The 27,120-nt window shown below is 40.9% G+C and overlaps 3 protein-coding genes across 3 annotated transcripts in view; 2 read left to right on the top strand and 1 right to left on the bottom strand.

Moving 5' to 3' along the window:
- LOC307016522 (nuclear factor 1 X-type-like) overlaps positions 1–6,364 on the top strand; it is a 118,778-nt gene extending 112,414 nt beyond the window's left edge. The window contains exon 12 of the mRNA XM_079645646.1: positions 391–6,364. Coding sequence (XP_079501772.1) covers positions 391–405 — 15 coding nt within the window. The 3' untranslated portion in view covers positions 406–6,364. The remainder of the gene's footprint in view (positions 1–390) is intronic.
- A 7,107-nt stretch (positions 6,365–13,471) lies between these two features.
- rad23aa (RAD23 homolog A, nucleotide excision repair protein a) lies at positions 13,472–26,091 on the bottom strand. Its single transcript, XM_079645643.1, has 9 exons — positions 25,863–26,091; positions 22,758–22,919; positions 21,097–21,290; positions 20,479–20,525; positions 18,103–18,230; positions 17,292–17,379; positions 16,009–16,139; positions 15,079–15,243; positions 13,472–14,399 (listed from the first exon to the last, which is right to left on the bottom strand). Exons 1-9 carry the CDS (start codon positions 25,926–25,928, stop codon positions 14,286–14,288), a joined length of 1,095 nt encoding a protein of 364 aa, XP_079501769.1. The 5' UTR covers positions 25,929–26,091; the 3' UTR covers positions 13,472–14,285.
- The window catches only part of LOC307016521 (phosphoribosyl pyrophosphate synthase-associated protein 2), a 256,144-nt gene continuing 242,542 nt past the window's right edge, over positions 13,519–27,120 (top strand). The window contains exon 1 of the mRNA XM_079645645.1: positions 13,519–13,560. The gene's annotated coding sequence lies outside the window, so the exon portion shown is untranslated. The remainder of the gene's footprint in view (positions 13,561–27,120) is intronic.

Raw genomic sequence — 27,120 nt, 5'->3', positions numbered from 1 at the left:
TAAAGAGACAGTATCTATAAGGGACGGCTCACTAACGTAAAGAGACGGTATCTATAAGGGACGGCTCACTAACGTAAAGAGACGGTATCTATAAGAGACGGCTCACTAACGTAAAGAGACAGTATCTATAAGGGACGGCTCACTAACGTAAAGAGACGGTATCTATAAGGGACGGCTCACTAACGTAAAGAGACGGTATCTATAAGGGACGGCTCACTAACGTAAAGAGACAGTATCTATAAGGGACGGCTCAAGTCAGAATTCAAGCAAACTCTGGTTCCTTTATTCGTTGATGTGATGTTTGTGTGATTCTATCCCCTCCTGGTGAATGCACACTTTACTGGTTTTAATGTCAACTCATTCCCTTCTTCCTCCTCTCTTCTGTTTCAGTCTTGGTTCCTCTGACAAGATCTGTGCACCAACCAGCAACTAGAGTTCTTTCTTTACAATCGGAAATAAGAAGAGAGAGATTCAAAACCTGTCCTCCAACAAACCCACCGACCTGACAGTACGTCCCACCTGATGTTTAGGAAATACACCCGAAGCAACGCAGGAAACCACAGCAGCTTTTCAGAGGAACTCATTTTATCCAGTCAGAGGGAGATGAAGATGAAGCGATGGAGAGGAGAAGATGAATGGATGGACAAGATGGACGCCGGGATGAAGCTCAACTGAGGAGTTTTGTGTAAAGAACGACAGAAAAAAACCAACAAAATCAGGTTTCTACATCACATTTCCCCGCATCGCATCCACAAAGGTGTCCGCTGAAAGCTGCAGTCCTGTGACGTCCCCCAAATTGTCCAAATGTCCCTCTGAAAAGACTCGACAAAGTCCCTTTTTACCCTGCTACTAACTAGAGAGAGACCATGCCAAAACATATCTCCATTTAAGGGTTGCACTAGAAGCCGAATCAATTAACACTAATCCTAACGATGTGCACTATTTACCTGCGAGGCATGGGAGGTGAACCCTTCTGATGAGAGTTTTAAAGAGGAAACAACTCAACCCAACCCCCCCATCGACCAATCATTGGCCTCCGCTCACTTTCCCCGCACAACACACACACACCATGAACATGATTAAAAACACACACACACAGTTTTAGATCGTAGTATCCATAGGTGGAGGTGTGTGTTACCATATCTGTATTCTACACACACACGTAGCCCAGTGAACGATTCAATTAGATATCCAAACAACACACACACACACACACACAGATAATCCCAGTGTGTGTGTGTGTGTGTGTGTGTGTACTGACAGTGACTTTAGACAGCAGCTATTGGTTCCCCCTTTGCCCTCTTATTGTAATGTAGATGAATGATTTTGTTATCTCTTGTGTGTTCTCTCTTATTTGAATTTATTCCTTTTGGATTTGTACTATTTTTTTAATTGTTTTGTATTTGAATGACAGCACCTTATAGAGAAACACAATAAGACGTGGGATGTTGAGGCGGTAACGACAGGGTGCGGCTGACCCGGGTCAAACAGTGACAAAACAAACAAAGACATAGATTGGCGTTTATTTTGGGGAGATAAAGGATTTTGACCAAGAGTTATACGAGTAGAACGATAGCATTCGCGTCTGTACGTGAGATACGAAGCTAAGATGAACAGCTGGTTAGCCTAGCTTAGCATTAAGGCTGGAAACAGGGGCTAACAACACATTGATTTGTGCAATATTCTACGAAAAGACATACAAATATTAGGAATAACAAACGTATTTGAAAGAAACAGGTTCAGTATCCTGTATCCTATCCAATATATATTTGTATAACTTCTGCTTTTAACAATTTAAATAGAAGTTACGCTAAATGATTGAGACATATTGGGAGTACATAAGTATTTGATAGCATTATTTTTAGCTTCCTAGGGCCCATGCACACTACAGTTAGCATACACGTAGCTTAAATGCTAGCCTAGCTGTTTCCTCTCCGTTTCCAGTCTTTGTGCTAAGCTAAGCTAACCGTCTGCTAGCTTCCTCTGTACCACGATGCGAGTGGCGTCCATTTTCTTGTCTAACAATAAGCTTAAAAAAGCTCCACACTATCAAACTGGTGTAATATTCCTCAGCGCCAGATGAACCTGGACTTGCAGGGTTTTTGACAATCACAGGAAGTTCATTTACCTGCGGACACACACACAGATAATCAGCTGTTTGACCCGGGTCGGGCTGCCGGCGGAGAAGAGAGTGATAGACAAACCGAACCGAGGAGGGAAGGTTGCTGAAAACGGGAGAAAAAGAGAGAGTAAATCTTCTTTCTGTCTCCTGGAAAAGTTTACCCTGATGTTTACACTCCCAGACGGGCCGAGGCTCAAAGAGCACAGCGGCCACACTGCGGAGCAAAAATAATGAATATGTGACATATCTGAGCGGAGCGAGGGCCTCTGAGGCTGAGGTGGACGATCACACGGTGCAGAAATCTGATTTAGTGCACAGGAAAAAAAGGATATCCCCCCTACACACACACACACACACACACACACACACACACACACACACACACACACACACACACACACACACACACACACACCAGCACACCCCCTATTGAGTGGTGCAGGAATGAATGAATGAGCGCGGAAGTTAGTTAGCATTTTTAGCTCTTCCTGTTCCCTCGTCTGGAAGGTTTTTGGTTAGAAACTGGAAATAAGTTCTGTGGTTAACACAAGCTGGAGATATTTTAATAGTACGACATAAATACCCCACTGGTGAGTTTAAAAAAACGACGGTTGCTAACATCAAGACGCTGAACATTAGCCGCATTTAGCTTAGCGGTGGTGACGTGAAGCCGAATGACGTCAGCTTTTAATTTTGGAGATACATTCACCCTTCCACAACATCAGTATCCCTATTGAATTTAAAAACGGCGATTGCTAACAAGTGTCTAAATGAGACGACTAAACGGCATCACGCCCAACATTAGCCACCTTTAGCTTAGCGGTGGTGACCTAAAGTCATGTGACCGTGCTGTAGTTCCTTTATAGCCCAACATTAGCCTCCTTTAGCTTAGCGGTGGTGACCTAAAGTCATGTGACCGTGCTGTAGTTCCTTTATAGCCCAACGTTAGCCACCTTTAGCTTAGCGGTGGTGACGTGAAGTCATGTGACCGTGCTGTAGTTCCTTTATAGCCCAACATTAGCCACCTTTAGCTTAGCTTGTTTATCACAGACGTTATTTTCAGTGATAATCCAAAACCCCATGGAGAACTCCCATCAGCGTTTTGTGGAGGGAACCAGGAAGAAGCTAACTTCCCGATACTTCGTCCCTGCACCACTCTGTTGTGAATCGACGAGCCCTTAATGATCAAAACTGCACTAAAACAATCACACCAGCCAACACACAGACGTATAAAGACCACTCACTATTAACGCCCCCCCCCCCCCCCCCCCGTGCAATTCAAAGGGAAGTCTTAAAAATAGACAATCTGAGGAAGCCTTTTATGCTTTTATATCATTCGCCCACGACATAATATTCAGTTATTTCCTGATAAATCACCCATCCGACCTCACTAAATAACTGGACTGCCTGTTCTTCACTGCAGGGAAACACGACATAGTGGGCCGACATCTCTCCGGAGAGACTGATTTATTTTCTAACCTATGGAAGTGCCTCTGTATTCCCATTATGCAATTTATCAAACATGAATTCAGGTTCTTTTTTCTCACATATAAGCTATAGTGAAAAAACATTTATGTCAGGAGCGACGGTGAGAGGGAAGTGACAGCTCACTAGATCATCTATATATATAATACACATATATATTTATAGATATATACATTTTGTTTTTATTTGCAAGATAAGCTCTGTGGCAGTCTAGTTATTTTTTGAAGCATCTGTACAACTCTAAAAAAAAAAACACGGGATAGTGATGATAGCGAGGAGAGTAAAAACGGTTTGTTGTTTTTGTTTGTTTTGATGGGAAGTATTGTTCTTGAAACTAAATGATGTATGTTGATTGAGCCATGTGCAATGCCTTGGTAGAGGTGTTTGTTTGTTAGCGATTGTTTGAGGGTGTCACGAGAAAAAGAGGGAAAAATCCTCGACGTTTTCTTATTTTGTTTTTAAGTCCACGAGCTCCGGGACTCTAAATACGAGGGCGCTAAAAAATATCCCAGTCTTTGTACGTAAAGGTCGGGGGAAAATGTTTGTTTTATTTCCTCTTATTTTTTATGCAATCTTTCTTATGATTTTCTAAAATGTAGGGGAGGGCTGAAGGAACAATTTTGCAACTCATACAAATATATATCACTATGAAACCTGGTGCTTTGGTAAAAATAATAAAGTACATTCAATCTCTATTATACATAAATATTAAGCAAACTTTAGGAAAACATGCATTACTCTATTTCTCTTTTGTTCTGTATTTACCGAGGGGGGAGGGGTTCATTCATGTGACAAAAGGCATTTCCCCCCCCCCCCAACCTTTTTTACACCACGGAGGAAAAATCTGTTTGTTGGACGAACTTTTTTCCCAAATCTTGGCGATATTTGGTGTTTCGGGAGAGGGAATCAGCCAGTCATGAGGTCGCCATTTAAAGTGAACCCCCCCCCCCCCCCCTCTCTGTCCCTTCTTCTTCTTCCTCCCCCACCTCCCACTGTAAATGATTATAAATACTTGTTTGGTGACGTAGTGTTTCTAGACTCAGAGCATCTTAAAGGTTGTCCCTAAAAAGTGCCTTTTGTTCACAGACTCCATCAAAATGTAATCTTGAGTGCCCAAAAAAAAAAAAAAAAAAAATGCGTTCCCCTCCTTCATACTTCTTCTTCTTCTTCTTCTTCTTCTTCTTAAAGCAGTATACATAGTACTAAAGGAAATTGGTGTGATTTAGTTCCTCTTTTTATCGTTGAATAATTAAGAAAAGCTTAAAAAAAAAAAAAAAAAAAATCTGTCTTGCTTCCTCCTCTGTGTCTTCTGTCTATCTTGGACACTGGATTAGTCTGTAGCCGCTTCCTCCCCCCTCCCCCCTTTCCTCCCTTTTCCTCTGAACGGCGGGGTTTCCAAAAAAAAATGACAAAAAAAAAAAATGAGCAAAGGTTTTTGTTTGTCTGAGCAGAATGCAGTTAGCTCACATGTTATCCTTGTCTTCTGTACGCTTCACATTGTATTACCATACCCATGTTTTCAGCTTCTCCATTCAGCCAGCGCTAATGTAAGTGAACAAGTTACACCACGGGGCTCTGGGCTGCGCTGAGGCTCAACAAATAGTCCCTCTGGAGCAAAAGCACCACCTGGCGGAGGGATACGAGCACTCGGTCTAAATCGCGGCGGGATATAGGACTGCTAGTTTGTTCTTGTTGTTTTTCAAATCTATTTATTTTTGTTATAATTGAATTTGGATTAAATTCTTTTTGTGTCACTGTTACTGCGTATCTTAGGCGTTGACACCTTAAACGATGCACCTTTCTAGTGGTTGAGTGAGACCAGCTATTTTTTTATTTTGTACTTTTTAAAAGGAATAAATAAAAAAGACTTGAAGCACCTTATTAAAAAGCGGACCGGTTCCCCCAGAGACTGACGAGGCTCACGTTTTTAGCACAATCATTAAAGAGTATTCACCGACGCCATTCGAGGAAACATCGCAGTGTTTGATTGACCAAAGCGATATGGGTTTTAAAAAAAGCTGTGCAAAAATAAGTTGTAAAAACAGCACCGTAAAATTCCACCAGCAAAACAAGAATAAAATAAAGGATCTTATATATGCAACTTTTTACTTTTCAAAACAATCGAAGCCAGCAGCAGTATTATCAATCAAGCCTTTGACAAGTGAACGCATCACAGTTTGAGAAGCCATATCGGAGAGGGGCTGTGTGTGTGTGTGTGTGTGTGTGTGTGTGTGTGTGTGTGTGTGTGTGTGTGTGTGTGTGTGTGTGTGTGTGTGTGTGTGTGTGTGTGTGTGTGTGTGTGTGTGTGTGTGTGTGTGTGTGTGTGTGTGTGTGTGTGTGTGTGTGTGTGTGTGTGTGTGTGTGTGTGTGTGTGTGTGTGTGTGTGTGTGTGTGTGTGTGTGTGTGTGTGTGTGTGTGTGTGTGTGTGTTCAGTGTCGCCCCGGCACCGTTCACAGAGCCCAGTCGAACCGTCCGCCGTTTTTCTGTTTTATTATTTTTCCTGTTGTTTTTTTTTTAGACATTTTGTAGGTTGCCGGGCAGATTTTAGGTTAGCGAGCGCCCCCCTCCCCCCGAAAGCGAGTGCTCCTCCCCCTCCTCACCAGCCCTCCCCCCCTCGTCCTCGTCCTCAGCGCACCCCCCAGAGCCCCTGGTGAAATGCATGTGTTAATTACAGTTTCTTTTCCATAATAATAATAAAACACAGTTTGAAAAGAGCAACACCTTTACCTGATTGAATAAAAGGATGTTCTGACTGTACCTCGCCTCCTCGTCTCCTTTCTGCTGGAACAAGTTCACTTTGAATCCACTTCCTCATGTCTCTTCTACATCAACATGTGTCCCCTCTTCTTCATGTCTCTTCTACATCAACATGTGTCCCCTCTTCTTCATTTCTCTTCAACATCAACATGTGTCCCCTCTTCTCCATGTCTCTTCTACATCAACATGTGTCCCCTCTTCTTCATGTCTCTTCTACATCAACATGTGTCCCCTCTTCTCCATGTCTCTTCTACATCAACATGTGTCCCCACTTCTTCATGTCTCTTCCACATCAACATGTGTCCCCTCTTCTCCATGTCTCTTCTACATCAACATGTGTCCCCTCTTCTTCATGTCTCTTCTACATCAACACGTGTCCCCTCTTCTTCATGTCTCCTCTACATCAACATGTGTCCCCACTTCTTCATGTCTCTTCCACATCAACATGTGTCCCCTCTTCTCCATGTCTCCTCTACATCAACATGTGTCCCCTCTTCTTCATGTCTCTTCTACATCAACATGTGTCCCCTCTTCTTCATGTCTCTTCTTCATCAACATGTGTCCCCTCTTCTTCATGTCTCTTCTACATCAACATGTGTCCCCTCTTCTCCATGTCTCTTCTTCATCAACATGTGTCCCCTCTTCTCCATGTCTCTTCTTCATCAACATGTGTCCTCTCTTCTCCATGTCTCTTCTTCATCAACATGTGTCCCCTCTTCTTCATGTCTCTTCTACATCAACATGTGTCCCCTCTTCTTCATGTCTCTCCTACATCAACATGTGTCCCCTCTTCTTCATGTCTCTTCTACATCAACATGTGTCCCCTCTTCTTCATGTCTCTTCTACATCAACATGTGTCCCCTCTTCTTCATGTGTCTTCTACATCAACATGTGTCCCCTCTTCTTCATGTCTCCTCTACATCAACATGTGTCCCCTCTTCTCCATGTCTCTACTACATCAACATGTGTCCCCTCTTCTCCATGTCTCTTCTACATCAACATGTGTCCCCTCTTCTTCATGTCTCTAATACATCAACATGTGTCCCCTCTTCTTCATGTCTCTTCTACATCAACATGTGTCCCCTCTTCTTCATGTCTCTTCTACATCAACATGTGTCCCCTCTTCTCCATGTCTCTTCTATATCAACATGTGTCCCCTCTTCTCCATGTCTCTTCTGCATCAACATGTGTCCCCTCTTCTTCATGTCTCTTCTACATCAACATGTGTCCCCTCTTCTTCATGTCTCTTCTACATCAACATGTGTCCCCTCTTCTTCATGTCTCTTCTACATCAACATGTGTCCCCTCTTCTCCATGTCTCTTCTACATCAACACGTGTCCCCTCTTCCTCATTTAAATGTACTTAAAATTAAAAAGTAAAACTATCTGTAATGCTCTTATATATATTATATCATTCTGGTTTTATCACTAGCAAAACATGTGAGAACATTTTAATGCTGAATATGTGCTGGGTTATCATCAGCCACTTGAAACCACGTGATATAAGTGGTTTTATAAGAAATAGAGTAACTTTGAGTTTCATAAATAAACACAGTGGAGTAAAAAGTACATTATTTGAGTGACATGGATGTACTCAAGTAAAGTACACAGTATGTTAAAAAAGTCCATTTGAACAGTGATTGAAATAAGGGAAAGTCCATTATTTATACAATTGTTATTGAATATTCGTTGTGGTTAGGCTTTTATTTTATTTAGCAACTATTTGTGATTCTGATCATTTCAGATTCATTATTTGAGTCAAATGACTTATGATGGATATACCTATTGCCTTTTTGTGACACAAATTACACACATTAGAAGTCGGAGTTTTGAAGTATTTTGACTTTGAAGGTGGGGTAAGTTTGAGAAACCGGCTCGAGATACACTTGTTATATTCCATGGAATGCTCTTAACATCCAGATAGCAATGAATATCTGAAGTGCTTTGACAAAAAATCCATAAAGAAATGTAATCAGTGGAAGCCGTGACGCTGTAAAAAGCACGACCAATCATCTGAGCCGGCCCGGCTAAAGTAACTGGATGGCCTACCTGTCTGTCAGCCTTCCATCTGTGCACAAACTGATCTCGTGCCCTCATTGGTTCGTGTGTGTTGGGGGAGGGGCTCTGTGAGGAAGTGGCAGATTTGTTCCGGCTGTGTATTTTGAAATTCTAGCCACTCGAGCTGGTTTCTCCAAAATGACCTACCCCACCTTTAATTTTTAAGTCTCCTCATTTCACTATGAAGGTTTCTCATTTCTCTAATTTCCCCTCCTCGACTCCTCGACTCCTCTGTCCTCCGGTAGTGACCCGGAAATGGATTTCAGCACGCCATGTTGAAGGACATCTCATTTCTCGAACCGCCTGCTGCTTCCCCTCCTCTCTCCTCGGTTCCCCTCCTCGACTCCTCCGCTCGCATCTCCTGTGGGCGGGACTAGGACACGAGGATAGGAGTCGAGGAGGGGAATTAGAGAAATGAGAAACCTTCTGTGAATCCTTTTATTCAATGTATTTATTGATGTATTTTGGTCTCTGTGTTCAAAGTACCATGTTCTCAGCAGCATGCATTTTTGAGTTTCCAACAATATATAGCGTATATAATATATTAATATCTATAGTAAAATAATAATTATAATATAATAATAATATGTAAGCTTCTTTGAGCATTAGGGAAAGCGCTATAAAAATCCCATGTATTATTATATATATATAATAAATGATCAACTCATGTGACTGTTTGTGTTTCTGATGCAATGCAGTGAGTCACCAGCAGAAGGCGCCCTGCTCACACCCTGAGTATCAATCAGTTTTAAATATGGAAAAAGTGTTATAAGTATGTGTAAATATGAAAAAGTGTAGTATGTGTAAAATATATTGTCATTTAACATACATTTTTCCTTTGCATTTCTAACATATTATTTTAAAGGTCATAGTATGGTATGTGTTAAATGTGAAAAAAATATTGGTTATTTAAAAAAAGAAATATATAGCATAGGTTTGGTTTCCTATTGTTACGACCCCCTCCCTCCACTAGGGGTCGCTGTGTGTTCCCGTTCTGCTGGCTCTCATTTGTATTTCAGGTGTTCAAGTCATCAACCTCGGGATAAAAGGCCATCCCATAATGCAGGCTATCACTCCAGACATTGCTTTGCGTCCTTTGGTTTAGTTACATCGTTAATATAAATGAAGCTCAGCGCAAGTTCAACCAGGAAGACCATCTTTCCTCATCCATTTACTATTTCCATGTTACTACTACTACACTCTCCTCTCAATAAGTGATCGGAGCGTCACTCCCCAGCTTAACCAATCACTTCACTCTATTCTCACAAGCCTATCATAGCGCTCCGCGAACCCTTTTAAATCTGCTCTCCCCTCTGACAGCTATCATTTCAGGTGACTCGACACAACCCTCCTGTCCCTCTGAATCCAGGGTCAAGCTAAGCCCCTCCCCTTCAGACCGACCCCACATATCCATTCACCACCACCAGTGTCTAGAACCCGGTGGGGGGTTTCATCGTATCGCTTCTCCCCTCCCGAATGATACTCCTGCACAACGGGGTCGAATCGCCAAAACTCCATTACATTCATTTTTGTATCTCTACAATAAATATGTATTTTTATCAAAACCGTCTCTCCTGATTGAAATTACACTTAACCGAGCCGGGCTATAATACTGTGTATTTCAAATATATATATATATATTCAAATATAAAATAACATGTCAGTAAAGTATGAAAAGAAAATTAAAAGTTTATTATATTATGTTGAATTTAATATGGAAAAAGTTGTACTATAGCTTGTTGAAAATGTGTTAAAAAATAAATTTAAAAAAAGCCAGGGTCCGACGAGTTTGACTTCCGGCTCAGCGACCGGTTATAGCCGAGCGGTTCAGGAGGAGGCTATTCACTGAAGTCTAATCTTCAATGCAGGACCTTCACTTACAAGCAACCAAGTACATTTACTCAAGTACTGTACTTAAGTACCATTTTGAGAGAATTCTACAAGATCAGAGTACTTCTACTTTTACTTAAGTACAAGATCAGAGTACTTCTACTTTTACTCAAGTACAAGATCTGAGTACTTTTACTCTTACTCAAGTACAAGATCTGAGTACTTCTACTTTTACTCAAGTACAAGATCTGAGTACTTCTACTTTTACTCAAGTACAAGATCTGAGTACTTTTACTCTTACTCAAGTACAAGATCTGAGTACTTCTACTTTTACTCAAGTACAAGATCTGATTACTTTTACTCAAGTACAAGATCTGATTACTTTTACTCTTACTCAAGTACAAGATCCGAGTACTTTTACTTTTACTCAAGTACAAGATCCGAGTACTATTACTTTTACTCAAGTACAAGATGTGAGTACTTTTACTTTTACTCAAGTACAAGATCCGAGTACTATTACTTTTACTCAGGTACAAGATCCGAGTACTTTTACTCTTACTCAAGTACAAGATCTGAGTACTTCTACTTTTACTCAAGTACAAGATCCGAGTACTTTTACTCTTACTCAAGTACAAGATCTGAGTACTTCTACTTTTACTCAAGTACAAGATCTGAGTACTTCTACTTTTACTCAAGTACAAGATCTGATTACTTTTACTCTTACTCAAGTACAAGATCCGAGTACTTTTACTTTTACTCAAGTACAAGATCCGAGTACTATTACTTTTACTCAAGTACAAGATCTGAGTACTTTTACTTTTACTCAAGTACAAGATCCGAGTACTATTACTTTTACTCAGGTACAAGATCCGAGTACTTTTACTCTTACTCAAGTACAAGATCTGAGTACTTCTACTTTTACTCAAGTACAAGATCCGAGTACTTTTACTCTTACTCAAGTACAAGATCTGAGTACTTCTACTTTTACTCAAGTACAAGATCCGAGTACTTTTACTTTTACTCAAGTACAAGATCCGAGTACTATTACTTTTACTCAAGTACAAGATCCGAGTACTTTTACTTTTACTCAAGTACAAGATCCGAGTACTATTACTTTTACTCAAGTACAAGATCTGAGTACTTCTACTTTTACTCAAGTACAAGATCCGAGTACTTTTACTTTTACTCAAGTACAAGATCCGAGTACTTTTACTCAAGTACAAGATCAGAGTACTTTTACTCAAGTACAAGAGCAGAGTACTTTTACTTTTACTCAAGTACAAGAGCAGAGTACTTTTACTTTTACTCAAGTACAAGATCAGAGTACTTTTACTTTTACTCAAGTACAAGATCAGAGTACTTTTACTTTTACTCAAGTACAAGATCAGAGTACTTTTACTCAAGTACAAGATCAGAGTACTTCTTTTACTCAAGTATAAGATCAGAGTACTTTTACTTTTACTCAAGTATAAGATCAGAGTACTTCTCCTTTTACTCAAGTACAAGATCAGAGTACTTCTCCTTTTACTCAAGTATAAGATCAGAGTACTTTTACTTTTACTCAAGTACAAGATCAGAGTACTTTTACTTTTACTCAAGTACAAGATCAGAGTACTTTTACTTTTACTCAAGTACAAGATCAGAGTACTTTTACTTTTACTCAAGTACAAGATCAGAGTACTTTTACTTTTACTCAAGTACAAGAGCAGAGTACTTTTACTTTTACTCAAGTACAAGATCAGAGTACTTTTACTTTTACTCAAGTACAAGATCCGAGTACTTTTACTCTTACTCAAGTACAAGATCCGAGTACTATTACTTTTACTCAAGTACAAGATCTGAGTACTTCTACTTTTACTCAAGTACAAGATCCGAGTACTTTTACTTTTACTCAAGTACAAGATCCGAGTACTTTTACTCAAGTACAAGATCAGAGTACTTTTACTCAAGTACAAGAGCAGAGTACTTTTACTTTTACTCAAGTACAAGATCAGAGTACTTTTACTTTTACTCAAGTACAAGATCAGAGTACTTTTACTTTTACTCAAGTACAAGATCAGAGTACTTTTACTCAAGTACAAGATCAGAGTACTTCTTTTACTCAAGTATAAGATCAGAGTACTTTTACTTTTACTCAAGTATAAGATCAGAGTACTTCTCCTTTTACTCAAGTACAAGATCAGAGTACTTTTACTTTTACTCAAGTACAAGATCAGAGTACTTTTACTTTTACTCAAGTACAAGATCAGAGTACTTTTACTTTTACTCAAGTACAAGATCAGAGTACTTTTACTTTTACTCAAGTACAAGAGCAGAGTACTTTTACTTTTACTCAAGTACAAGATCAGAGTACTTTTACTTTTACTCAAGTACAAGATCAGAGTACTTTTACTTTTACTCAAGTACAAGATCAGAGTACTTTTACTCAAGTACAAGATCTGAGTACTTCTTTTACTCAAGTATAAGATCAGAGTACTTTTACTTTTACTCAAGTATAAGATCAGAGTACTTCTCCTTTTACTCAATTACAAGATCAGAGTACTTCTCCTTTTACTCAAGTATAAGATCAGAGTACTTTTACTTTTACTCAAGTACAAGATCAGAGTACTTTTACTTTTACTCAAGTACAAGATCAGAGTACTTTTACTTTTACTCAAGTACAAGATCAGAGTACTTTTACTTTTACTCAAGTACAAGATCAGAGTACTTTTACTTTTACTCAAGTACAAGATCAGAGTACTTTTACTTTTACTCAAGTACAAGATCAGAGTACTTTTACTCAAGTACAAGATCAGAGTACTTTTACTCAAGTATAAGATCAGAGTACTTCTCCTTTTACTCAAGTACAAGATCAGAGTACTTTTACTCAAGTATAAGATCAGAGTACTTCTCCTTTTACTCAAGTATAAGATCAGAGTACTTTTACTCAAGTATAAGATCAGAGTACTTTTACTCAAGTACAAGATCAGAGTACTTCTTGACTAAATGTTTGGTTTTAGTTTCTTTTGTATATTTAAATGTGGTGTGAGTACTTGTCTTTATTCTTTTTTAAAGTCCGTAAAGTTTTAACCAGTTATATTTGGACTTTCTCTCACAACTTATTTCCTTGTGTTGTTTCTGTTTGGACCCCAGATGTATTCCCTGTATGTGTGAAGGCACCTGGTGATGACCCGGTGAGGCGCAGTGTGATGGACGGACAAAGTGACAGAATAACCAGACTCTTATTTGTCAGTTTAGTTCCCATTCCCCCCCGCAGACAGACAGACCCAGCTAACATCTCCGCTAGCGTGAAGCTAACAGAGAAACACAAGCAGTTACACACACTGATAATGTTGTGGCGGCGCAGCGTTACACACTCCCATCTGTTTACAAGATTCAACTGCATCCAGCCGCACACACACACACACACACTCATCGCAAACCCCCCCACCCCTCCCCGTCCCTGGTAGAGTGGTGCAGGAATGAGTCCTCAAACAGGAAATGAGTCAGCATTTTATCTTTGTTCCCTCGTATGGATATTTTTGGTTGTTGTTAGCTTAAAAGTGTCTAAATGAGACGACTGAACGTCCAACGTTAGCCGCCTTTAGCTTAGCGTTAGTGAATTCATGGGACATTAGCTTTTTAATAAACATTGACATTTTTCTGCACTAATCCGAAAAGGGAAAATCCCATTGGCTCTTTCTAGGTGGAAGAAAGCGATCTGCTGCCTTCAGGGTCCACTACAGAAATCAGTCATCCCGGCACCACTCTACGCCACAAAGCGCGTCTAAAATCAGATTATATTTCTTTTTTTCTCCCCGGGACGAAGCCCACACACATTCCATTGGAATTCTCGTGGATTCGTCGCTTCCTCCGCCTTCCTGCACAGGATTTTATGATTTTTGTGTGTAGCGTTTAAACCATAACCCCGTCCCTCCCTCAGCCCTCTTCCTCCCCTCCTGTGGAGCGGTGGCTGTACAGTAAGTGTGGGGGGGGGGGGGGGGGGGGGGGGCAGTCTTTATGGGAGGAGGGGCGAGGAGCAGGAAGTCGATGTTCAGTCGTCCTCCAGACCCTGGTTCAGGAGGAAGTTGGCCGCCAGGTTCTCGTTCTTCTCGCAGGCGAAGTAGGCCTGAATCACCAGAGCCTCGGGGAAACCCAGCGCTTTTAACTGAAGGAGGGAGGAGAGAGAGAGAGAGAGGAGGGGGGGGGGTTAGAAGCAGCTACAACAGGAGACAAAACACAGACCCCCCTTCACACCATATCAGTTCAAGGGCCAGTGCTCAGCGAGTGCCAGATTAAGCACCAGTTCTTCTTGTTTCCACCACAGTGGAGCCGGCTTTAAAAAGGGTGTTGGTTATGATCACATTTGTATTTGATAATGTATGAAGTCTAGAGTCGCCAGAAACTGACCATGATCAAAATCGATTATTCGACCGACAGGCTTCCTCCAAGTTTACAGTAAAACAAACTGGTGGTGTGACCAATGGCCATTTACAATTATGAATAATATTACTATTATTAGCATTAGTCTATATTTTAGTTGAAACTAAACAAATATATATAAATAAAATCGATTTTTAAAAATAATATTCGATTATGGAGACTGTAACGAATAATCACTGGCATCCCTAATGGAGATGGGGGATATTTATCTGTGTGTGTGTGTGTGTGTGTGTGTGTGTGTGTGTGTGTGTGTGTGTGTGTGTGTGTGTGTGTGTGTGTGTGTGTGTGTGTGTGTGTCAGTCTACAGTTGACATAACCACAATGAAGCTAATGTACAAATGAAAATAAAAGCCTTGAAAAGTGTTTTGGTGGAAAAGGTTTTTTTTGTACTCTTTGTTCCTCACCCTCTCGATGGCCTCCTTCTCCTGAGGTGTGACCTGGATGTAGTTGACGGGCGCCGCCCCCTCCTCCCCGGCGGCGCCCAGCTCTCCCACCTCCGGAGCCGCCTCCCCCCCCTCCACCGGCTCGTTCAGCATCTGGATGAACAGCTCCTGGTGCTGGCTGATTTGCTGAAAGGAGGAGAGAGAATCAATCTGAGTTAAAGATGACTGAAACGCACTCAAAGCATAACATGAGAATAGTCAAGTACCTCAAGATTAGAGTACTTCCTTACCACCGTCTAGATATTTATCTTTAATTGTATGTTTAATTGTATTATTCTTTAATCTCGTGTGAGTCTGTGATGTCCTGTTTTCACTCTGAGCCTGTTGCTGTATGAACCACTGCATTTCCCCATGGGGATTATTAAAGCTCCATCTTATCTGATATCATGTAAGGGGAATGGAAAGAGGACATATTTGTAGTCCCTAGGGGCTGATTTGAGACATTTTTGGTCTATTTTGAAGTTTTAGGGGACTCTATATAGTTTGGATTGGACAGATTCCTTATTTAAAACCAAACGGTCCACAGTAGAGATAATGACTTCCATCTGCTGCTCTGAGTCCAATGGTAGCAACACTGCTCATGGGATTCCAAATCATCGCACCAAGAGACTACAAATAGGGTTACTTTGTGGTTAAAACTGACATTAGTGATCCTGAAAATGTCAGAAATGGACTGAGCATCCTCAATAACCCCCAAAACCACTGTTTGTTCACCATGTAAAGCGGCCTTGGGTCCCTCGAAAGGCGCTATGCAAATGTGATCTATTGTTAGGTTATAATGCAACTTATGCTAATGTCCCAACACATGCAGCAGCTTCCATGTGGGCAACTAAACTATCCCCCACTGTCTTTTGGGGGGGGGGGGGTGTGTGTGTGTGTGTGTGTGTGTACCTGTAGGAGTTGAGGGTTCTCTCGGCCCAGCTGCTGCAGCAGGGCGGGCAGCAGGGCCGGGTTCTGCTGGATGGCCGTCCTCATGTGCAGGAACTGAGGCTGAGTCCGCAGGAATGCAAGTGGGTTCTCTCCTGAAGACGGACACAAAATATTCAGTTTTACAATCATCAAATGTCTGGCATCTCGTTATTACAGTCATAATAAAATGGTGCAGGAATTGCTGAGTATAATCTCTGTGTCAAACAAACGTTCATGATACTAACACGTTGAGTTCAGCAGGATCACCTCCACACATTAACACCACTTTAGGATTTCTGAAGCAAAAAGCTAATGTTGGGCTATAAAGGAACTACAGCACGGTCACATGACTTCACGTCACCACCGCTAAGCTAAAGGTGGCTAATGTTGGGCTATAAAGGAACTACAGCACGGTCACATGACTTCACGTCACCACCGCTAAGCTAAAGGTGGCTAATGTTGGGCTATAAAGGAACTACAGCACGGTCACATGACTTCACGTCACCACCGCTAAGCTAAAGGTGGCTAATGTTGGGCTATAAAGGAACTACAGCACGGTCACATGACTTCACGTCACCACCGCTAAGCTAAAGGTGGCTAATGTTGGGCTATAAAGGAACTACAGCACGGTCACATGACTTCACGTCACCACCGCTAAGCTAAAGGTGGCTAATGTTGGGCTATAAAGGAACTACAGCACGGTCACATGACTTCAAGTCACCACCGCTAAGCTAAAGGTGGCTAATGTTGGGCTATAAAGGAACTACAGCACGGTCACATGACTTCACGTCACCACCGCTAAGCTAAAGGTGGCTAATGTTGGGCTATAAAAGGAACTACAGCACGGTCACATGACTTCACGACACCACCGCTAAGCTAAAGGAGGCTAATGTTGGGCGTTGTGGCGTTTAGTCGTCTCATTTAGACACTTGTTAGCAACAGTCAATATGCAGCTCCACAGTTTGGTGATAACTAACGAGTCTTAACAAAAAGGAACAGAGGAACTGTCCCAGGCCGGTGACTCATCTGCCAGAATCAAGTAAAGAATAACACCTTTCATCCTGCTCTATATGTGGAGATGATCCTGCTGAACTAAACGCGTAAATATCATAAACGTTTGTTTGAAACAGAGATTAATCCAAAATCACAGGGAGGAATCCCATTGGACCAGGGAGATGCTGCCTTCAGGGTCCAACACAGAAATACGACATCCCTGCACCACTGTTTTGTTTTTCACACAGTGCATGTATTTGACTGCCCCTCACCCTCTGCTAGAGACGGGGCTTCTGTGGGTCCGGAGGCGGGGGCCGGTGCCGGGGCGTTACTCTCCTGCACCGGGCTGCTGGGGAGACCCTGCAAACACAACAACACACACTGTGTGTTACAAAAATCCCACTCATCACCGGCTTGAGCTCCAATCTCAGGATCCATGTATTTATTATCCTCAAGAATGGAAGTAGTACAACTAGTTCCTGAACAGTGTGTGTGTGTGTGTGTGTGTGTGTGTGTGTGTGTGTGTGTGTGTGTGTGTGTGTGTGTGTGTGTGTGTGTGTGTGTGTGTGTGTGTCTGTGTGTGTCTGTGTGTGTCTGTGTGTGTGTGTGTGTCTGTGTGTGTCTGTGTGTGTGTGTGTGTGTGTGTGTGTGTGTGTGTGTGTCTGTGTGTGTGTGTGTGTGTGTGTGTGTGTGTCTGTGTGTGTGTGTGTGTGTGTGTGTGTGTGTGTCTGTGTGTGTTTGTGTGTGTGTGTCAGCGTGCGTGTGTGTGTGTCAGCGTGCGTGTGTGTGTGTGTCAGCGTGTGTGTGTGTGTGTGTGTGTGTCAGCGCACGTGTGTGTGTGTGTGTGTGTGTGTGTGTGTCTGTGTGTGTTAGTGTATGCGTGCGTGTGTGTATGCGTGCGTGTGTGTATGCGTGCGTGTGTGTCTGCGTCAGTGTGTGTCTGCGTGTGTGTGTCTGCGTGTGTGTGTGTGTGTGTGTGTGTGTGTGTGTGTGTGTGTGTGTGTGTGCGTGTGTCTGCGTGTGTGTGTGTCTGCGTGTGTGTCTGCGTGTGAGTGCATGTGCGTGTGCGTGTGCGTCTCTCACAGTCAGCAGGTACTCCACAGCTCTGTGGGGGTTGTTGAAACTCGCCCTGAGTGCAGCGACCACTCTCTCTCTATCGTAGCCCATGGACATGATCTCCGTTAGCATCGCCTCGTACTCCGCTCCCGTCACTGAAATAAAAACACACACGGCCCATCATTCCTCGTCTTCAGGGGGAATCAAACTACTATCTATGTAAATATATTTTACATGTTCATAAAAATGCTCACCTTTTGACTGATATCTTGTTTCAACAGTTACTGTACCACTTTATTTTTGCTGTATTATTATTTTAAATTTGTATTTTATATTTACCTTGTGTGAATCCTGTCTTTCATTCCCCAAGAGGATAAATTAAGTTCCATCTTATCTTACTAAAAAACCCTAATTCTGATTTACAACTCTTTCAATGCAAAGGTCAAACGATAACAAATAGTAAGAACCAAATCTTAAATCGTTCAGTTTATAACGCACGGTTTGGCTTTTCACGAGTAAAATTAGAGCATTTTGAAGGTCCTTAATTAAAGCAATGTGTTTTCTAATAATGTAATATGGAAACACATTGTCCTTTAATAACAATCCATGTGCCTTCTGGTTCAATCGATCAAAGGAACCATAACTGATTTAATGAGCCATTCGCAGTTTCACTGTACCGGCCGTGTGTACTTAGACTTGCATGGAGACTGTTCATATGAACTTTGATACCATGATTATTTAGTGCTAAGCTAGCTTGTAGTTCGCTCCACGTCTGGTGACAACAAACAAACATGATGTTCTATTTCAAATCCAAAAAGAGTATTGGGTTTTCCTGAGGGATTGTGTAGAGGGAACACCAAATACTTAGAAAAATCAAGCATTTTCAAACATATTTCTAACCTTTAAAATATAACGTTAAAAACTGAGCATCTTCAACCTTTAAAAAACTAATAACCAGGAATACTATGAGCTTTAATAGCAGCACGACAGAGCAGACCTCTGTGGCTGCACAATAAGGGATGTCGTACTTTTGTCCCCGTCTAAATATAGAAAGAGTGCTGCTCCCTGACTCATAGCAGCAACAATGTTCTGGAGCAGTAAAAATAACTTTTACACAAGAAATGTACTGCTGTGATCGTGGCCTATTAATAACACTGACAATACATGGGTGCATAGAAGTCCTATTCCTGTGCTGGTCCCTGAAGGCAGCATCTCCCTGGTCCAATGGGATTTCTCCATGTGATTTTGGATTATTGCACAAACACAGCACAGTCACATGACCTCACCACCACTAAGCTAAAGGTGGCTAATGTTGGGCTATAAAGGAACTACAGCACGGTCACATGACTTCACCTCACCACCACTAAGCTAAAGGTGGCTAATGTTGGGCTATAAAGGAACTACAGCACGGTCACATGACTTCACGTCACCACCGCTAAGCTAAAGGAGGCTAATGTTGGGCTATAAAGGAACTACAGCACGGTCACATGACTTCACGTCACCACCGCTAAGCTAAAGGAGGCTAATGTTGGGCTATAAAGGAACTACAGCACAGTCACATGACCTCACCAACACTAAGCTAAAGGAGGCTAATGTTGGGCTATAAAGGAACTACAGCACGGTCACATGACTTCACGTCACCACCGCTAAGCTAAAGGAGGCTAATGTTGGGCTATAAAGGAACTACAGCACAGTCACATGACCTCACCAACACTAAGCTAAAGGAGGCTAATGTTGGGCTATAAAGGAACTACAGCACGGTAACATGACTTCACGTCACCACCGCTAAGCTAAAGGAGGCTAATGTTGGGCTATAAAGGAACTACAGCACGGTCACATGACTTCACGTCACCACCGCTAAGCTAAAGGAGGCTAATGTTGGGCTATAAAGGAACTACAGCACGATTACATGACTTCACGTCACCACCACTAAGCTAAAGGAGGCTAATGTTGGGCTATAAAGGAACTACAGCACGGTCACATGACTTCACGTCACCACCGCTAAGCTAAAGGTGGCTAATGTTGGGCTATAAAGGAACTACAGCACGGTCACATGACTTCACGTCACCACCGCTAAGCTAAAGGAGGCTAATGTTGGGCTATAAATGAACTACAGCACGGTCACATGACCTCACCACCGCTAAGCTAAAGGTGGCTAATGTTGATCATGATGGCGTTTGGTCGTCTCATTTAGACACTTGTTAGCAAGCTCTGTTTTTAAATCCACAAGTGGGGTATTTACTGACATATTTCATGTCGTAGAACAAAATATTAAAATCTCTTCAGCTTGTGTTAACCACAGACCTTATTTCAGGCTAACAACCAAAAACACATTCAGAAAACCATTGACTTCCACACCAGGGGACAGGAAGTGATATAATGTTTTATTTATTTGTTACTTACCGAGCGCTGAGGATCCGTCCAAACCCTGCCCGGCGGTACTGGAGCTGCTGAACATTAAAAAGTGAAGATAAAAATCAGAAAACCGATACGATATTTCTGAGATGTCGATGAGCCAAGCAGTAGACACCAATGGCGCATACTTTCCCCCCCCAAAAAAACACAAGAACACTTAGTTATTGATTCATATTCTGATATCTGATGAAGGACAGTCCGACTTGAAAAACTGTTTCGTTACCGTCACTAACCCCAGTTTCACTCGATATAAACATGTCTTTATTTCCTGCTTCTTTACACATACTCTCTCCAGGACCATATTACGTCTCATTGTTTCTGACAGCAACGTTTCTGATTGGCCCGTGGGTGTAAAGCCCGCCCACATTTTAGTAATGTCGCCATGACGCAGCAAATCTGGATCAGCTCCGTTGTTCCCCCGTTTTTAGAGATGTGGGTACGGAGGAAAAGAGAGGGTTTTCTTTCCTGACACTTTGTGAGTCTCTTGACACACGGGGGACACACCGGGGACACAGCGGGGACACAGCGGGGACACACGGTGATGTAGAAAAGACGTAGAAAAGACGTAGAAAGATGCATTTTGCATGATAGGAGACTTTTAAATACCTGGCGGGTTGTGGTGGTTCTGCGGCGGCGGCACTTGGCTCCCCTTTGGCCTCCTGGTCGGGGGGGATGGGGGCAGCTGCGGGGGTCGGAGCGGGGGTCGGAGCCGGAGCAGCTGCTGATGAGGATCCAGAGTCCTGAGCGGGGGGTTTGGGAGCCTCTGAGGCCGGGGGCGAGGCGGCAGCTGCAGGTTTAGCCTTCAGGACGATAGAAAACACAGCCATGTCAGAAAGACCGGCATCACAAACATGTCCGACAACTCTTAGTACTTTGAAACCCAGGCTGGAGACTTGGTGATATCTCAAACTGCACTGTAACTTTTAGTCATGGTTTTAAACCCGTGTTATTCTGTATTGTAGTCTAGCTGCAGCACTGGGAACCCTGATATGTTGAGTGCCCCACATTTGTATGATAGAAATGTACAGTACAGGTCTCCAGCACATAGAGACTGCCGGATGCTAACCTGCATATTTTGGGACATTTGCACAATTAGCATAATGTGTGTTAACTGGCATTAATGTGGCATGTGTGGAAAATAGCTTTTGCCAATTTTTGATTGATTTGGGGGGTTATTGGGGATGCTGAGTCCATTACTGACATTTTCAGACCAGGAAGTGGACATATTTGGCTTTCTGTGGGACTCACAATAGCACTCTAATGGCCCACTTCCACTACAGCGCGTAGCGGTTTAAGCGTGTCCGGCCCGTTTTTGGTTGCGTTTCCACTCGGCGTGGTTCCGGCTAGCGGGTACTTTTTAACAGTTTTCTGGCTCTCCAAAATCGAGCTTCTTTCCGGGCCAACAACCGGGCTGAGTATGCTAAACTAGTGAGAGAATCGCTGGCAACTACAACAAGATGAACATATTTGACCGTGATTTAATTGTAATACACGTTTCTAAATGATGCCGAAGTAACAACATACTGATACCGGTTAGTAAAAACCATGAATTAAGGCTTTGACAAGTCTGCAGACAGACGGCAGACGAGACACCTTTTAAAATGCGTGTTTTCTGAATGGATATTGGCTAAGCTAATGTTGCATATGCTCCGACCGTCCACACTCACAACAACGGCCTACAGACAGAAACAAACCAGCGACTGTATTCTCCATGACACAGACAGTCTGTGGTTTGGACTTGTTTAACTTTGGTCTAGTTTCTGAACAGATATGAGGAGCTGTGAGCTCTGAGGCTAACAGATAATGTTGGTTTTGTGGTTCTCATTGAAGACGACGTCACGGCTCCGCCTACACTGCGTTACTATAGTTACTGCCCCAGCTACTAAACTGTAATGGAAACGCAGCATAAAGTGAGCCGGGCCTACCAAGGCCTCACTATACCGTACTAAGCCGTGTGAAGCCCTGCAGTGGAAATGCGCCATAAGAGCTGGCAACCAGACTATGAGCTTGTTTTAAGTTTATTTTATTCTTTAAATGCTATTTTATAATGTGTTTAGGCTTCACTATCTCTGAATGCTCTTTCAGTTGTGTGAGGCGCTTTGAATGGCCTTGTGTTGAAAGGTGCTGTATATAAATCAACTTGCCTCGACATTCAAATCCTCAAAAAGAACATTAATAAAAATGAATGACTGAACTGTTGACAGGTGAGCTTCGGAAGGTACACTCTGTTAACTTCAGTGATTTCTGCAGTATTGAGCGTGTGTTACCTTGGAAACCATCACCACAACGAAGTTCTTCTCGTCGATGTTGTAGTCCTGGATGGGCGTGTCATCTTGCAGGATCTTCCCGGCGTAAATCAGCTTCTGCCCGGAGACGGGGAAGCTGTCTTTCCCTCTCTCTGCTTCTATCTTCTCTTTTAAGGCCTTCACCTGATACAGGACAGATTCATCAGAATAGTTAGCTGTGATTGGTCGATCATTGGGTCTATTTGACAGATAGTGTATATTATGTTTCACCGTCAATTTGTATATTTTTTACTTTTTAGTTGTGTTTTTTTTATATTTTATGTTTGTTTATTTTCAACTCTTTCATTTTCCCTTTATGTGCAATGCCTTGTTTACTTGCTGCTGTGACGTAAACAAATAAAATAAAATCCCATACTCATAATGAAAAATAATCAACTCTTAAATCAGACTTTAGGGACACTTTCACTATATTTAGATGATAATACTTTTCTACTTTTACTTGAGGAACATTTTGAATGCAGGACTTTTACTGTAACAGAGTATTCCTACACTCTGGTACTTCTACTTTTACTCAAGAACAAGATCTGAGTACTTCTACTTTTACTCAAGTACAAGATCTGAGTACTTCTACTTTTACTCAAGTACAAGATCTGAGTACTTCTACTTTTACTCAAGTACAAGATCTGAGTACTTCTACTTTTACTCAAGTACAAGATCCGAGTACTTCTACTTTTACTCAAGTACAAAATCCGAGTACTTCTACTTTTACTCAAGAACAAGATCTGAGTACTTCTACTTTTACTGAAGTACAAGATCTGAGTACTTCTACTTTTACTAAAGTACAAGATCTGAGTACTTCTACTTTTACTGAAGTACAAGATCTGAGTACTTCTACTTTTACTCAAGTACAAGATCTGTGTACTTCTACTTTTACTCAAGTACAAGATCTGTGTACTTCTACTTTTACTCAAGTACAAGATCTGAGTACTTCTACTTTTACTCAAGTACAAGATCTGAGTACTTCTACTTTTACTAAAGTACAAGATCTGAGTACTTCTACTTTTACTCAAGTACAAGATCTGAGTACTTCTACTTTTACTGAAGTACAAGATCTGAGTACTTCTACTTTTACTAAAGTACAAGATCTGAGTACTTCTACTTTTACTGAAGTACAAGATCTGAGTACTTCTACTTTTACTCAAGTACAAGATCTGTGTACTTCTACTTTTACTCAAGTACAAGATCTGTGTACTTCTACTTTTACTCAAGTACAAGATCTGTGTACTTCTACTTTTACTCAAGTACAAGATCTGAGTACTTCTACTTTTACTCAAGTACAAGATCTGAGTACTTCTACTTTTACTAAAGTACAAGATCTGAGTACTTCTACTTTTACTCAAGTACAAGATCTGAGTACTTCTACTTTTACTCAAGTACAAGATCTGAGTACTTCTACTTTTACTCAAGTACAAGATCTGAGTACTTCTACTTTTACTCAAGTACAAGATCTGTGTACTTCTACTTTTACTCAAGTACAAGATCTGAGTACTTCTACTTTTACTAAAGTACAAGATCTGAGTACTTCTACTTTTACTGAAGTACAAGATCTGAGTACTTCTACTTTTACTCAAGTACAAGATCTGTGTACTTCTACTTTTACTCAAGTACAAGATCTGAGTACTTCTAAAAAAGATTGTGGAAGTGAATTATCTGAATGATTTCCACCATTAGTGACAGAAATACTTCTTAAACTGCTGTTCGGTTAACGCTAGCCTTGTTAGCTTCATGTCACACAAGTCAGCATGCTAACAAACTGACGTTACTAATTAGCAGTGTCATTAGCATTAGCAAGGGCAATCATCGTAGTTTGGGAAGCTGTGGCCCATCACAGACGTTACTACATGCCATAATATGTCACTTAAAGTGTTACTGAAGAGAAGGGGAAGCTAAGAAACCATGACACACACATTTAGAGCGGACAAAAATCCAGTGACTTTGTTAACGGGCTAGCAGCTAGGAAGCTAACAGGCTAACAAGCTAACTGTTGGTGGGGAGGTTTTCAGAATCAGATTCCGTTTGATCAAGTCGGTTTTTACACATAGAAGGTTTGCTTTGGTACATGTGGTTCAAACATAAACACTGTAAGGAAATAAGTTGAAAGATTAAGTAAAAACGTGAAAATAAAGTACTTTTAAGAAACTATTTAGCATTAAAAAAAGAATAAAGACAAGTATTTACACAACATTTAAATATACAAAAGCAAACAAAGACACAGAGAAAAAGAATACATAGATAGAAAAAGAGTACTAAAGCTATTTGAACTTAAAACGGTCTAAACAACGCTGTAGTTTTTTAATAAATAGCTTTTATTATAGTACCATTTATTTCTGTCTGTGTCTTTGTGTTCACCATGCCTTGTATGTGTAAAAACCTAATAAATAAATACACCTGTTTCTTATCTCAAACTAAACACAATCTAAAAATAAATAAAAACCAATCTTAATCCCTCCCAGGTTCAGACAGATAACTTTGTGATTAAAAAAGAACCATTAATACCAACACAGGACTGAATAAAAAAGGAATACAATAAAAAGTAAATGTAAATTAATACAATACAATCTAAATAAATACAAATAATAAAAAAGGAATAAAATCAAATGTAAATAATTAAAAGGAATTAAATCTCAAATAAAATATAAAATACATAAACATAATAAAAAGGAAAATAATCTAAAAAATATATATAATAAAAAGGAATAAAATAACATAAAATTAGGTTGAAGGCCAAATAAAAAAGGTGGGTGTTGAGTTTGCCCTTTAAAGTATTCCCACTAATCGTTGAAGTCCTAATAAAAGTGGTAATAAAACACATTCCTCCTTATTTCATTGCTTCATTTTAACAGTTATAATAGTTATATTTTAATAGTTGTTTATAATAGTTGCATTATTTGGTCATTTTTTCTTCTTTGACTGTGTTAATGTATACACCTGAAATACACCAAGGCACATTCCTTGTATGTCTAAAAGCAGATTTGGTACTAAATCTGTTTCTGATTCTGAAGGAAATCTGTCTCTTAGCATGTTAGCTCGTTAGCACGTCAGCTCCTGTTAGCTACTGTTACTCACCGTCTGAACGGGATCTATCTCTATCTGAATGGTTTGCTGCTGCAGGGTCTTCAGAGTGATCTGCATGGTGGCTTCAGGTTGACGGGGAGTCGTAGCTCACTATGCAGTTAATTTGTTTTTAAAGTAAGATAACGACGAGCTGAAAAATGTGTGTATCCATGAGCACTCAGCAAAACGCCATCTTTGGTGGTGAGCAGGCGAGAATGTAGGTACGAGATCTCGTTCTGAGCAACGAGAACACGCGGAGTGCTGGTTATCACCTTTTAGTATGGACATCTTGAAAGGACTTCTAACTCCGATTGCAGATAGATATATTGAACATTGAAGCAAAAGTTATACAAATTGAATTACTGCAGGAATATATGTAAAAGAAACTCGATGTAACTGCTTGTGTTGCATCAAATATTTAATCTGTTTCTATTTGATATGTGTATTCTATTTTATTTCTATTTTAATTTTCCTGAATGGAAAATATGTCACAAAATGGCTAAATGTGTTGGATCTTCTCTGTTTGCCAGTGGAAGGAGAAGTACTGCGATATTGTACTTGAGTAAAAAGTGATTGTGCAGATTGGTCCATTTCAGAATAATATATATGATATTTTTTATAATGATTGATCATGAAAGTGTTCTCAAAGCTGGTAAAGGAGCAGCTAGTTTGAATGACTTTGTATACTGCAGGGTAGCTGGTGGATTTACTCCAGGTGGAACTAAAGTCTGATTTAACACTTGATTAGATTTCACATCATTCATCCACATCTGTAAAGTAACTAAAGGTATTAAATACATGTAGTGGAGGAAAAGTACACCATCTACCTCTGAACTGTAGTGGAGTAGAAGTACACAGTAACATAACATGGAAATACTCAAGTAAAGTACAAGTACCTCAAAATTGTACTTAAGTACTTTAGTAAATGTTACTTCCCACCTTTGCTGTCTGCACATTTCTACATATGTTTAAATCTGCAGGAATCTGTTTCTCTTGTTAGCATCACACACACACACACACACACACACACACACACACACACACACACACACACACACACACACACACACACACACACACACACACGCACACACACACACACACACACACACACACACACCAGCAGGGGGCGGTGTTTGTTTACATTCAGAAACACTGCAGGTAAACGCCACGGAGACTGGAAGGCATTTTTAAATATCAAAAGGTCAATAGGTTTTTCTGAGATGATGCTTTATGTATTTAACTAGTGTTTATCAGAGTATTGGCAGTG

The sequence above is a fragment of the Notothenia rossii genome (assembly GCF_949606895.1).
Source record: "Notothenia rossii genome assembly, chromosome: 8".
NCBI lineage: Eukaryota > Metazoa > Chordata > Actinopteri > Perciformes > Nototheniidae > Notothenia > Notothenia rossii.
This window is presented reverse-complemented; position numbering and strand designations above follow the sequence as displayed.

Bases quoted from the DNA above. Each gene is read 5' to 3' on its own strand.
- rad23aa (XM_079645643.1), bottom strand. From the start codon at position 25,928: ATGCAGATCACTCTGAAGACCCTGCAGCAGCAAACCATTCAGATAGAG. The intron at 20,526-21,096 runs GTATTTAAAAGT...TTTAATGTTCAG, and splicing joins GAACCACCACAACCCGCCAG to CAGCTCCAGTACCGCCGGGC. The intron at 14,400-15,078 runs GTGAGGAACAAA...TCCCTCCTTCAG, and splicing joins AGAAGGAGGCCATCGAGAGG to TTAAAAGCGCTGGGTTTCCC.